The 14,464-nt window shown below is 33.6% G+C and overlaps 1 protein-coding gene across 1 annotated transcript in view; it reads left to right on the top strand.

The window, feature by feature from the left end:
* Positions 1–4,280, top strand: part of LCP2 (lymphocyte cytosolic protein 2) — a 79,263-nt gene extending 74,983 nt beyond the window's left edge. Inside the window, exons 18-20 of the mRNA XM_056816694.1 lie at positions 574–651; positions 2,021–2,176; positions 3,640–4,280. Coding sequence (XP_056672672.1) covers positions 574–651; positions 2,021–2,176; positions 3,640–3,762 — 357 coding nt within the window. The 3' untranslated portion in view covers positions 3,763–4,280. The remainder of the gene's footprint in view (positions 1–573; positions 652–2,020; positions 2,177–3,639) is intronic.
* The last annotated feature ends 10,184 nt before the right edge of the window (positions 4,281–14,464 follow it).

Raw genomic sequence — 14,464 nt, 5'->3', positions numbered from 1 at the left:
AATTCTTTACACCAATTTCATCCTCTTCTTGGCTATCATGCTTGTCTGTACCTGATTGTACATGTGTCTATACAATATGATCCTATATGTTCTATATAGAGTGAGTGCTAATTCATCTTTATGTTTGTTATGGAAGTCATGATATAGTACAGATGAATTGCATTCTGTTTAATTCATTCAAATTCTTGAAACTGACAAATATAGTTTTGTGATTTTGTTAACTAAGCTTTCCTAAGAGATGAGAATTTCTGAGGATGTGGGGACCATGATATACCATATATATATATATATATATATATATATATATATATATATATATATATATCCATATATAAGCCTGTCTTAGTATTCCCTCAGTCCTGAGAATAGTGCTTTATCCCGTATTTCAAAAATGAAACAATTCCACATTTGTAAACAAAACATTTCAATTTACATGGAATTTTTGTGATGACTCACTTGCATAAAGCTCAGTGTGGGACAAAGTACCTTTTAAATGCTCATATTTTTACTCTGTGGTATATTAGCAACATCAGATCAACTTATTCATCTGTAACATTTTCTTTAAAATTTCAGAATTCATTGAATAATGAATGGTATGTCTCATACATTACTAGAACAGAAGCAGAAGCTGCTCTTAGGAAAATAAACAAGGTACAGTGCTAACATTGGCTGGGGATGGGGTTCAGATGGGGGAAGAGCATACATTTAGTTAAACCATGATTCAATTTGTAAAAATATACACAAATAGAAAAATAACAAAATTCTAAACTGTGTCCACTCATAATATTCCCAGGTTATTTCAGTCAAAATTACTGGTTTGACTAATTTTCCATTGGAAAATTTCATTTACATATTTATATTTGACTATCCATTGGGATCATATATAGACCAATAAATAGACCAAGGTAACCAGTATCTTTTCACAGGCACAGACACACACAAACCTCCCCAAAACAAACAACAACAATAAAAAACACTTGACTTATGGGACATTTGGAGGGGGGAGGAAGCTGTCAGTATTATCCTGGGACTTATTAAAATTCTTGACACCCTCACAAATATATAGTGTCATTATTTTATTGATTAACTAGTAGGTAAGTTCCCTTAAGGGATTATAATTTCCTTGGATACAAAAATCATGATATACTTATGTATAAAACACATGTATTAATATTCTCTCCATCCCTAGGACAGTTCTTAGCTATGACTAGTACTTAATAAATGTTTGATCAATGAATAAGTGAAATGTTTTTTGAACCTTCTCCATGAGCAGGAAAGATCTTTTCTTTAAAACAACAACAACCCTACCTGTCTTAGAATCAATACTACAATTTGGTTCTAAGACAGAAGAGTGGTAAGGGCTAGGCAATGAGGGTTAAGTGACTTGCCCAGGGTCACACAGCGAGGAAGTGTCTGAGACCAGATTTGAACCTCCTATCTCTAGACCTGGCTCTCAATCCACTGAGTCACCCAGCTGCACCAAGGTCCTTTCTTCACATCAACAAAAGTCAAAGCAACTGAACTGAGTCCCTGAGAGATGCTTTTCTCTTTAAATCCTTCTTGGGTATAGATGCAGATTTCCATCAGCCAAAAACTTAAAGTAAAAAATGTCATGAAAATGCCTTATTCAAATTAGATTATTTCTAATGGCTGAAATCAGGATCAATTTGCTGCTCCTTCTTGCCTCTTAATCTCCTCATTCCCCAGCTAAATTTTTGCCATAATTTTTTTTTAATGGGACCCTGTTGACAAAAAGATTTCAAGGGGACTGGTTATGTCATTTCCTTTACAATCATTTCTACTATATATTTTCCACTGGAAAAATGAATCCATTAATGAAAGACATAAAATATTAGGGATTTTACCTACCAGTTCAGGGGGCTGAATTTCCTAATTCATTTCTCTATTGACAGCTTCTGCTGACTCCTAAGTGTTTGTTCCTTAACATCAGTGGCAACAAAAACACTGACACCTACTCCTAACATCATCATAAAAATTTTCGTTTGACATTTTCTTGTAGGATGGCACTTTCCTGGTGAGAGACAGCTCTAAGAAAACAGTTACCAACCCATATGTACTCATGGTGTTGTACAAAAATAAAGTTTATAACATTCAAATTCGTTACAATGAGGAGAGCCAAGTTTACTTGTTGGGAACTGGACTTCGAGGGAAAGAGGTAATAAATGCTTTTTTATTTAAAAAGTAACTTTTCAGATTTTTTCCTTTTCAGATGAATTTTCTTGAAAAATGAAATACACATGGAACCACAAAATGCAAAACCATTAACATATTCTTTGACATTTATGCTGTGAGCCAAATATTAGATTAGATAAAGTATTTATTGTGCTTACTATGTGCCAAGCGGTGGGCTACTAAATAAGAAACTTCTTTTTGTTTTTAATCAATCTTCTTAGTCAATAATTATGCTACAGCAAAAAGAGTTTTAGATCTTCTCTCCAAGAAGATCAAAGGCACATTAAAAGGCATTGGAAAAGGACTTGGGGGAAGGACATATGAGTATGATGGCATAATTGCCAATTAAGTAATTATGAAAAATGCTCATTTCCCCAGAAAAATGGAGATTTGCCTATTTTAAGAATATCATTTGGGGTTTTCCTTTCCTTACAGAAGTTCCCACATTTGTCACTTATCAGAGGACCATGGAATTAGAGCTGAAGAAATATTAGAAGCTCCAGAGCCCAAACCCCTTTATTTTATTCAGCCTCCATTTCTTCATTTATGAAATAATGGGGTTAGTGTTATACTAATCTGAGACAGGGTTGGAAATCAGATCTTGCTGACTCTGTACTGAGTAACTTGATTGATCCTTCCTAGAAAGGTCAGGTTCCTTTGTTAATCAGCTATTTGTAGTAAAGGAATTGATGGGTTTGTAGAAATTGAATTTATCCAGTTTAGAAAGTGTCTCACTCTCCCTTCCTCCTCAGACATGTCAGTCTTTTCCAAAAGGTGATGAACACTGAATACTTTGGGATATAAAATGGTATGCCTATAATACTATTAAGTTGCCCCAGGGATATATTTTCCACTACCATGCAGATGGACTTCAAGGAAAATCTGATCAAATATCTGAATCCATGAGTGTTGTAGATTACCTAAATGGTTTTCGTGCAATAGAATGGCAATAATAGAGATAGAACTATCACTATTCCTAATCTAAGAATAGACAAGTAAGACAGGGAGGCCAAATAATTTGCTCAAGGATATATGTCCAGCTAATGGTCTCTAGTTTCAGAAACCTGGTTTCCTAATATCCAGGCAATCTATCTTTCCCCAGAACCACACTATTATAAGAAGGGGAAATAATAAATAGCTGTATTACAAGGAATAATGGCCACAAGCTTCAATGACACTAACAATTTAGGTAGAGTTAGAAAGCATTTTCTCTTTTGTATACAATGAGTGACTTGTTTTAGAATGATGAAAAAATAAGATTCAATTGAGATGGTCTACTAAGAGTTCAATGTGAAACAGAAGACTTTTTTTTTGTTTTGTTTTTATTTGTTTTTTTTTTACTGCAAATGTGACAGGTTCCCTATTACTAGTACATACTGAATCATTTTACCTCAACTCATGGTATTAATCCTAATCCTGAACATGTTTTCGTTTTTAAATCCTCAGGATTTTTTGTCAGTGCCTGATATCATTGACTACTTCAGAAGAATGCCACTTCTGCTTATTGATGGAAAAAATCGAGACTCCAGAAACCAATGCATGCTAATATATGCTGCAGGGTATCCTTAGGAAGCTATCAAGTAAATATCAGCCTCTTCCACATCTGTCAGCAAAGAAAGATGATCTAACGAGCAAAACTATGGACAGAGACTTCAAACTAAACAGGAAATTTTTTTTGGAAATAAGATTCTATTCCTTTCATTTAAAGATGTTTTTGAAAGGACAACTGTTAAGGATGAGATCTCCAATTATTTATTATTCTTTAATGTCAGTGAAACTATATAAATGATGATGCTAACACTTCAAGTGCATTCTAATAATTCAATTTATACTGATTTAATGTAGGTATTCTTGAATACCTAGTTAATGTGTATTTTACACATAAGTTCCAACAAATATTAATACTTAATTACATTGAAAGTCCAAAAATTTTTATATCACAAATTTCTGTTATAGATAAAATTTATGCCAATAAGTAGCAATCATCAATATTTGGAAATAAACTTTACTTTTATCAGTAATTTCAAAAACTTGAAACATAGATCATTTGTTGTTGTTGTTAAAAGATAAAAAGAGTCTTTTTTTTCTCTGTGTTTGGACTGAATTTGTTCGTTTGATTTATATTGTTCTTTCTATATATGCTCAGTCCACAATCCTATGTTCTTGGTTTTAAACAAAATGTTAGGATTAAAAACACAAAGAAGAAACTCCAAGATTATTAACTATATTTTGCTTGTGTAACTAAAAATAGATAAGTTGAATTCTGAGTTGCATGTTATTCTTTTTTTGCAAGCACATAATTCATGAGGATCAGGGATTCCCCTCTGACCTGGTGTCTAATCTCATTAAACAAATGTTTTTCAACATATAAAGTATGCAAAATGCAAAAGGAGGACTCAGATTAGTCCTCTGGTAATTTAGGTCTGGAACAAAATGAAACACTTGTAAGTCAGTCAACAGTTAATTGAGGGGAGCCAGTGGATAGAAAGCCAGGCCTGGGAACAGAAGATCCTGGGTTCAAATATGACCTCAGACACTTTCTAGTTGTATGACTGGGAGCAAGTCCCTTAATCCCCATTTCCTAGCCATTACCATACTTCTGCCTTGGAACTAATACTTAGTATCAATTCTAACATAGAAGGTCACAGTTTAAAAATAAAAGTTAAAGAAAGCTACTTTACTTAACCATAGCATCAAAAGGATAATCATAAAGGACATAGAATTCAGTTCAGGTAGACCTGTTCCTCCTTCCCTCCATATGGAAACAAGAGTAAGCTGGGCAAGAAGTGGGTGACTCAGGAGTATTGGGACCTTATTTTGTCTGATCTGAGGTCAGCAGAAAGTTGCCATATAGCCAGGTGACTTGAGACTCAGCCCCTTAAGCCAGTTAAGTGTTGGAGAGAACTTCTTTAGCTCTTAGAAAAGGAAATAGCCTATATTATGGTGGAGTGGGGGAATGAGGAAGAATGGGAAAGAAAGAAGGGTATACCCTACTTTATCATCATGTGAAATACTATATAAATAAAAAGAAACATTGTCACTATGAAAGTTGGACCTTTAAAAACTACATACTTCATTTTAATGATAGTTCTATGATCTGTGCTTCTACTGTGATTGGTATGCAGTTTTGGCTGCTATTCCACTGCACAGCAGCTATAAAAGATTCAGTGAACACTTTTAAAACAGTAAAATAATCTCTTGTGCCTATACTTTCTTATAAAATCTTTGGAATATTTTAGAAAAATTTTAAAAACTATTCTCTTAATCGTAATACTTCATTTTCCTTCCTAGAAATTTTGTTTGCTTACATTATCTGCATTATTATTCTTTCCCTGGACCTGTAATTTTATTGGTAGAGAGAAATCACCAGGTAGAAACTCCCTCTATCAATGCTCATGAGCAACTGCTTGGCAATTGACCATATTAGAATTCCCTGGTACCCTGAGAAACTAAGCCTCCTGTTCTGGACCAGCTCTGTACCCTCTATACAATGATTCCAATGTAAAGCCCTATTTTCTTATTTCTAAAATTTCTCTTTCAGAAATATATATATATGCATATATATAAATACACACATAGATGCATATATACACACAGAGTGTGTAGGGAGGATTAACACTTCTGGTGTGAGGACTTGCCAAGCCTTTTTCAGGGCTGTTCATCTACCATCTAATCTATTCCCCAAGAGTCATCTGTGACTCCAAGAAGTTGTAGCATAGGCGGTGGCTATATCCCAGTAAAATCATCTTCAAAAATGGCCTAAATCAGATTGAGGGTAACTGACAAGCCTCAAACCCTTCAGTGGCTAGAGGAATATCTAACCCAAGCATGTGAAGGCATCCCTCAGTAGAATAGGTAGATAAGAACAATTTCTTCCAATAGCTATATAAGTGGCTGAAGTAGGCACTATGGAGTGCCTCAAGCTTGATCAGATGACAGACATGTCAAGGTCATCCCCTGCATCTTGGGCCATCATCAGTTGTCCTGACTTTTGTCTTCCCAATGTATTCTGATAACTAGAAAATAGGGCAAAGCTAATAATTTTGCAACTCTGCCTTACTCAAATCCAATTTACTTTCAAGATAACACCCCATAATACCATTGTTCCACTTTGAAACAAGGGATAAACAACAAATATAGAGAGGTTTTGAATGAAGATGTGAGAAGAAAAAAGGAGACTTTCACAAAGAATATTCTCTAGCACACCTCCTCTTTACTCTCATCCAAATAACTGAAAAGTATACTACAACATCCTAATATTTTTCAGACTATTAATAAAAGGCACTTCATTTGGCAAAAAAATGAAATCTTAAAGGCCTTTCTTTAACAAGATTTTACTCATAAGCGTGTTAAAAGTACACAACATACCTTGAAGAAAATAAATAATTTGTTTGCCAACAAGAATTCTTTCATCTCAAACAAGGTATAAACATGGAGACATTATGGTCAATGTCTAGCATGGAATAGTTTCAAGATGAATTTCCTAGATATAGTCAGGTCCTTCAGATGTTCTTTCTTTATGAATGACGTGTTAGTTAAGTCAAGTCCTATTACATTGTAGTTCTTTCTAAATTATATATTCATGCCTCAAAAAGTTCATCTTAACTATGCACACTAGGGAAAGTAAGGTAATGAAGGCCTCCTGTCTAAAGTAGATTGTTTCATCAGTTTCTATATCTTAGACTTTGAAGATATACAATGAAATGGGACTAGAATTAAATAAGAAGAGGAGAATGGGCTAGATAGCATTTGGGAAGTTTCAAAGTGCTTTTAATTATGTCAAATTTCTCCCCTAAAACAAAAATCCATCTTTTTTTTTAAATCAACATTCTACCAGTGATAGTTTATGACTAAAAAAAAAGAAAGGATGCCAAGGTCTTAAAAGAATTAAAGTTTCAAGTCACAAAAGGACAATAATGGGGTTCAAGATATATATGGTTAGACTGTACCATGGTATGAAGGAATTACAGTTTGAGATAAGCAGTGTAAAAGTCATAGAGATGTATGAACAGAAAAGAAAGTGATGGGCCAGTCATGTCAAAAACAGGAAACTGATTATCCTCATATTCTAAATTGATATTCACAAGACACAAAAACATCTAGAGCAATAGTTCTTATCTGGGGTCTGGGTACTTAAAAATATAAATAAAAAAACTATATTTCAGAAAAAATTTATTTCCTTTGCAATCCCTTATAAATAACTGTATTGTAACATTTTTATTATCCTGATGAGTCTAGGCTTGATGAGACTGATCCCCCACAAAGGTTCCATAGGTCATGGTATGAATCAAACAAGATGAGATGTAAATACATTGTATTAATGGTTTGAGTACTCATATTCATGAGATCACAGATCCATCAAAGCATAGTATTTTTACAAGTTACTAGTGTATTGAAGGGTATTTATTAAAAGATGATCTCATTGTGCTATAATTTTTACCTCTAAACCTCAGTATATAGCCACAAAACTTGTTTATTCCCCCAAGTTTAAGATAAAGTATAGTTCCAGCAAATAAAGTCCTAATCTAATCCCTTATCATGGCACAAAAGTGACTCTGGGTTCTTAAAGCTTTCCAGGATGATCATGGAACAAGTTCTGGAAGGTCTTGGATCTCCAATCTAGCAAAATTTTAATTATAGTCATCCTTTATATCCATATATATATATATATATATATATATATATACATATATATATATATTCCCTTAGAAGTCCAATCCTATTTGGGTTCATAGAATCTAATTTAACAGAAAGACCAGGAGTTTTTCTGTTATTTCCTCATGTTCTTAAAAGAAGAATGGAAAAAGTGGGGAAGAATATATCTGAAGAGAGAAGAAAAGAAAAGAATATTGGGAAAGTTATCTTACATAAAATGGGATGTACAAGCATAAATATAAACTAAGAGGACAGCCAATGGCAGTTAAACTTCACTTTTATCTGAAGTGATAAAAGGTGTGAAGAATACATATGCATACATAGTATAGTAGGATACAGAAATATATTTCACCCAACAAGAAAATGAAAGGTGAAGGGATTATGGGAGGGTACCTTAAGAATAAGAGGAAGAATAGATTGAGAAATGGATTGTTTAGAGGCAAAACAATCTCTAAAAGAGTAAAGAAAAGATAGGAGCCAAGATTGCAGCTTAATGGAAAAGAAAGCTGAAACCATGCTAAAAATACTTCCAAACCTACCTTCAAAAAAGCACCTCAAAAATGACAAGAATCAAAAACCAACAAGACAGATTGAAGGTGCTTTCTTGTGGAAAACAACTTGAAAAGTAAGCAGAGAGTTGATTTTCATGTGATAAGAGAGAACCAGCAGTATAACTGCACACAGAGGACTGTAGACTATCCCTCTCCCCCACTGTAGCAGGTTCTGAACCTGGGCATAGGCCAGCTTCAGAATCCCCAGACCTTGCCTACACCAGTGAGTACCCCATACCCACCTCTTTAAGTCTCAAACCCTGGCCCCAGTCTAAAGTAAGGCCCCAAAGTCCTTAGCTCTTGGCCCTTTCAAGCCTGAGCCATGGTGAAGCCTCTAGTCTCAGGGCAAAATAGCTTACAGTGCTATGAACTGCAAGCCATCAGCAGAGGAGATACAATTTACAGGCAAAACAATTTTTTAAAAACTGTGAAAATGAGCAAAGAGCAAAAGAAAAGCCTAACCAAAGAAAATTTCTATGGAGACAAAGAGCAAGGAAAAGCCAGTAGGAGATGGTAAGATCCAATAACCAGAGGCAAAACTTCAAATAAAAATGGCAATTGGTCTCAAGCTCTGAAAGAACCCAAAAAGGAATTCAAAAATTAAATGAGAGAGGTGGAAGAAAAATGGGGAAAAGAAATGAAAGTAATGCAAAAAGAAAATACGTTAAAAAGTAAAATTGGTAAACTAGAAAAAGAGACTCAAAAATCCAATAAAGAAAAGAGTCCCTTGGAAATTAGAATTGATGACATAGAAATAGAGGCAAAAAAAGCCAATGAAGGAAAGAATTCCATGAAAAGTAGAATGGATCAAATGAAAAAGAGGATTAAAAAGTCAAGGAAGAAAATCATTCTTTAAAAATTAGAACTGAGCCAATAAAAGCTAATGACTTCATAAGACATCAAGGAATAAAATAAAATCAAAAGAATGAAAAAATAGAAGAAAACATTAAATATCTCATTAAAAATTGCCCTGGAAAATAGATCCAGGAGAGACAATTTAAGAATTATTGGACTATCTAAAGGCCATGATAAAAAAAAAATACCTAGACATCATAATACAAGAAACTATCAAAGAAAATTTCCCCAAAATTCTTGAACAAGAGGGTAAACTAGAAATGAAAAGAATATACAAATCACTTTCTGAAATAAATCCCCAAGTGACAAATCCCAGGAATGTTATAGGCAAGTTCAAGGACTCCCAGGCCAAGGAGAAAAAACTGCAAGCAGCTAGAAAGAAACAATTCTAATATCATGGAGCCCTACTCAGGATTACATAAACTCAGGCAGCTTCCATATTAAAAGACTGAAAGTCTTTGTGATATTCTGGAAGGCAAGGGAACTGGTTTTACAGCCAAGAATCATCTACCCATTAAAACCGACTATATTCTTTCAGGGGAAAACATGGTCATTTGATAAAATAGAAGATTTCCAACTATTCCTGAAGAAAAGACCAATATTACATAAAAAAATCTGATTCCCAAAATACAGATTTCAAAAGAAGTATAAAAGGGCCTCAATAAGTTGAATTGTTTATATTCCTATATAGAAAGATGACATTTTAACTCTTAATTTTTTAAATTAATATAGTAGTTAGAAAAAGCACACATGACAGAGGCTGTGGTAGTAAGCTATTTTGGATGATATGCAAAAAAAAAATTCAAGGGTTGAAAAAGAAGATTGTACTAAGAGAAATGGGAAGAGAGAAGTAAAACAGGGTAAAGTATATCACATAAAGAGGCATGGGGGGAAAACTATTACAGTAGAAGGGACAATGAGGGTGGTAACTTACAATAATTAAATGTTACTCTCATTGGAATTGGCTCAGAGGGAATAACAGTCAGATTCATTGGGGTACAGAATACTGTCTTACCCTATAGAGAAGAAGAAGAGGGTGGTAGGGAGGTGAGCAATATAAGGGAGGGAGAAATGGTGGGAAGGGGAGTGATTAAAAGACCCTATAAAGAAGTAGGAGGGAAATACGAAAGGTTGTTGTGGGAAAAGGAGAAATATAAGGGAGGAGAAATGTAGGAAGTAATTAAAAGCAAAACACTGGTGTGGGGACAGGCGAGTTTAAAAGAGGAAAACAAAATGTAGAAGAATATACAGATGGTAATCATAATTGTGAATGGAAATGGGATGGACTCACTCATAATATGGAAGTGAATACCACAGTGGATTAAAAACCAGAATCCTACAATATGTTGTTTTCAAGAAACACATTTGAAGTAGGCAGACACACAGAATCAAGGTAAGGGGATGGAACAGAATCTACAGGACTTCAAATGAAATTAAAAAAAAAAAGCAGGAGTAGTAATTGTGATCTCAGACAAAGCAAAAATAGATCTCATTGAAAGATAAGGAGGGTAGTGACATCTTGATAAAAAGTATAGATAATGAAGTAATATTAGTCCTTACCATATACGCACCAAATGATATAGCATCTGGATTTTAAAAGAAGAAACTATAGGAGTTTAAGGAGGAAACAGACAGTAAAGCTATACTAGTTGGGGGTGGGGGGTCTCAATCTTCCCCTATCAGAACAAGAGAAATCTAACCAAAAATAAATAGTAAATCAGTAAAGAAAGTGAATGGAATTTTAGAAAAGTTAAAGTAAATAGATATCTGGAGAAAACTGAATAGGGATAGAAAGGAATATACCTTCTTTTCAGCAGTGCATGGTACATACACAAAAATTGACTATGTACTAGGTAATAAAAATTTCACAACCTAATGCAGGAAAGCAGAAATAATAAGTACAACTTTTTCAGATCATAATGCATTAAAAATTAAAATTAATAAGGGTTCATGGAAATACAAATTAAAAATTAATTAGAAACTAATAATCTAATTCTTCAAAATGTGTGAGACAGAATAAATCAATTAAAACAATCACTTATTTCATTAAAGATAATGACAGTGAGGAGACATGTCAAAGTTTATCTGATACAGTCAAAGCAGTACTCAGGGGGGAATTTATATCCTTAAATGCTTATATCAATTTAAAAAAGGGGGGGGAGGAAGGAGAACAATGAATTGGGCATGCACCTAAAAAAAAAACTAGAAAAAGTACAAATTAAAGATCCCCAATTAAAGACTAAATCCTAGAAATCAAAGGAGAAATTAATAAAATTGAAAGTAAAAGAATCATTGAACTAATAAGACTAGAAGTTGGTTCTATGAAAAAAACAAATAAAATAGATATAGCATTGGTTAATTTGACTAAAAAAAAGGAAAGAAGAGAATCAAATTATCAGCATGAAAAATGAAAGGGGTGATTTCCCCTCCAATGAAGAGATAACTAAAGCAATCATTAGGAGCTATTTTGCCCAATTATATGATAATACATCTGATGTAGTAGTAGTCTCTCAGTAACCAAGGATGACGATTGTCGTTGTGCATTTTCATCTATGATAGATGAGTGTGCACAAAGACACTTGTGCGTGAAGGAGATTTAAGTGGAAAAGTCGATGCACAGTGACAGTCCCACTCTCTGGGCATTGGAAGCCTGGGTCCAGTGGCACGAAAAGTCGTTACACCTGGAGACTTCCTCAGCTGCATTGGATGGCTGTGTTGTCTTTCTTACCAGGAATGTAAGGATCCACATAATTGACCATATCAATAACCAAACCAACAGAAATCTCATGATTATCTCAATAGATGCAGAAAAAGTCTTTGACAAAATACAACACACATTCCCATTGAAAACATTAGAAAGTATAGGAATAGATGGGCCTTTTCTAAAAATAGCAAACAGTATATATTTAAAACCATCAGCAAGAATCATCTGCAATGGAGATAAATTAGAAGCTTTCCCAATAATATCGGGAGTCACCTCTATTTTTTAACATTGTACTAGAAACAGTAGCAGTAGCAATTAGAGAAGAAAAAGAAATTGATGGTATTGAAACAGGTAATAAGGATACCAAGCTATATCATTCTTTGCAGATGATATGATGTTCTACTTAAAGCATTCTAGAAAATCAATTAAAAGACTAGTAGAAATAATCACAACTTTAGCAAAGTTGCAGGATAGAAAATAATCCCACATACGTCATCAGTATTTCAATATATTTCCAACACAACTCAGCAGCAAGAGAAACCCCATTTAAGATTACCCTAGACAGTGTAAAATATTTAGGAATCTACCTAGACAAACACAGGAATTGTATGAACACAACTACAAAACACTATCCACACAATAAAACTAGATCTAAATAATTAGAAAAACATTAATTGCTCATGGGTAAGATGAGCTAACATAATAAAAATTACAATCCTACCCAAATTAGTTGACTTATTCATTGTCATACCTATCAAACTAACAAGAAACTTTTTTATAGAATTAGAAAAAATATAACAAAATTCATTTGGAAGAATAAAAGATCAAGAATAACAAGGGAACTATCAAAAAAAGTCTTAAGGATGGAGGACTAGTAGTACCAGATCTTAAACTGTAATATAAAGCAGTGGTCATCAAAACTATTGTACTGGCTAAAAGACAGAAAGGTAGATGAATGGGATAGACTTGGGGTAAATTATCTCAGTAAGATAGTGTATGATAAATCCAAAGATCCTAGCTTTGGGGACAAGAACCCACTATTTAACAAAAACTTCTGGGCAAAGTGGAATGAGCATAGGAGATATTAGGTTTAGATGAACATCTCACACTCTATACCATCAAAAAATTCAGAATGGGTAAATGACAAATATAAAGAGGGAGATTATAAGTAAATTAGGTGAACATAGAATAATATACCTGTCAGATCTATGGGAAAGGACAGAATTTAAGACCAAGTGAGAGATAAAGAATATTACAAAATGTAAAATGAATAATTTTGATTATATTAACTTAAAAAGTTATTGTACAAACAAAACCAATGCAACCAAAATTAGAAGGGAAGCAACAAATTGGGGGGGGGGGGCTTCTAAAATAAACCTCTGACAAAGGTCTAATTTCTCAAATTTATAAGGACCTAAATCAATTATACAAAAAATCAAGCCATTCTCCAATTATTGAATGGTCAATGGACATGAATAGGCAATTTTCAGATAAAGAAATAAAAACTATCAATATGCACATGAAAAATGTTGTAAATCTCTCATAATTAGTGAAATGCAAATCAAAATAACTCTGAGGTACCATCAAAAACCTAGTAGATTGTTCAATATGAGAGTAAAGGAAAATAATGAATGTTGGAGGGGTTATGGCAAAATTGGGACATTAATGCATTGCTGCTGGAGTTGTAAACTGATCCAATCATTCTGGAAGGCAATTTGGAACCAAAAGACTTTAAAGGAATGCATACCCTTTGATCCAGCAATACAACTGCTGGGTTTGTACCCCAAAGAGATAATAAGGAAAAATACTTGAACAAAAATATTTATAGCTGTTTTTTATATTGGCAAAAATTTGGAAAATAAGGGAGTATCCCTCAATTAGGGAATGGCTGAACAAACTGTAGTATATGATGGTGATTGAATACTATTTTGCCAAAAGGAATGATGAACTAGAGGATTTCCATGTGAATTGGAAAGATCTTCATGAATTGATGCAGAGGGAAATGAGCAGAATCAGTAGAGCACTGTTCACAGAAACTAAAATGTTGTGACAAAATCAAATGTAAAGGACTTCCTTATTAAATTAATTAATTGATTTTTAAAATGTGTAATGTTTTCCTGCAGAATCCTAAGAAGAGATTGTACTTCTTCAGACTTCTAGGTTAACATGGCTATTTTTAAACATTGTGCTAGAAACAGTAGCAGTAGCAATTGGAGAAAAAAAGAAATTGATGGTATTAAAATAGGTAATGAGGAGACCAAGCTATATCACTCTTTGCAGATGATATGATGATCTACGTAAAGAATCCTAAAGAATCAACTAAAAAATTAGTTGAAATAATCAACAACTTTTGCAAAGTTGCAGGTTATACAATAAACCCACAAAAGTCATGAGCATTTCTATATATTTCCAACTGTGAAGACTGGATTTAGCTATTTCCTGATTTTAACAATGAAGATACTTAGTCTAACAAAATCAGGGGGGATTGTGAATTTAAATTACTCCA

This window comes from Monodelphis domestica, chromosome 1 (assembly GCF_027887165.1).
Source record: "Monodelphis domestica isolate mMonDom1 chromosome 1, mMonDom1.pri, whole genome shotgun sequence".
Lineage (NCBI taxonomy): Eukaryota > Metazoa > Chordata > Mammalia > Didelphimorphia > Didelphidae > Monodelphis > Monodelphis domestica.
Note: the sequence above shows the minus strand (reverse complement) of the source record. Positions and strands in the feature narration are given on the sequence as shown.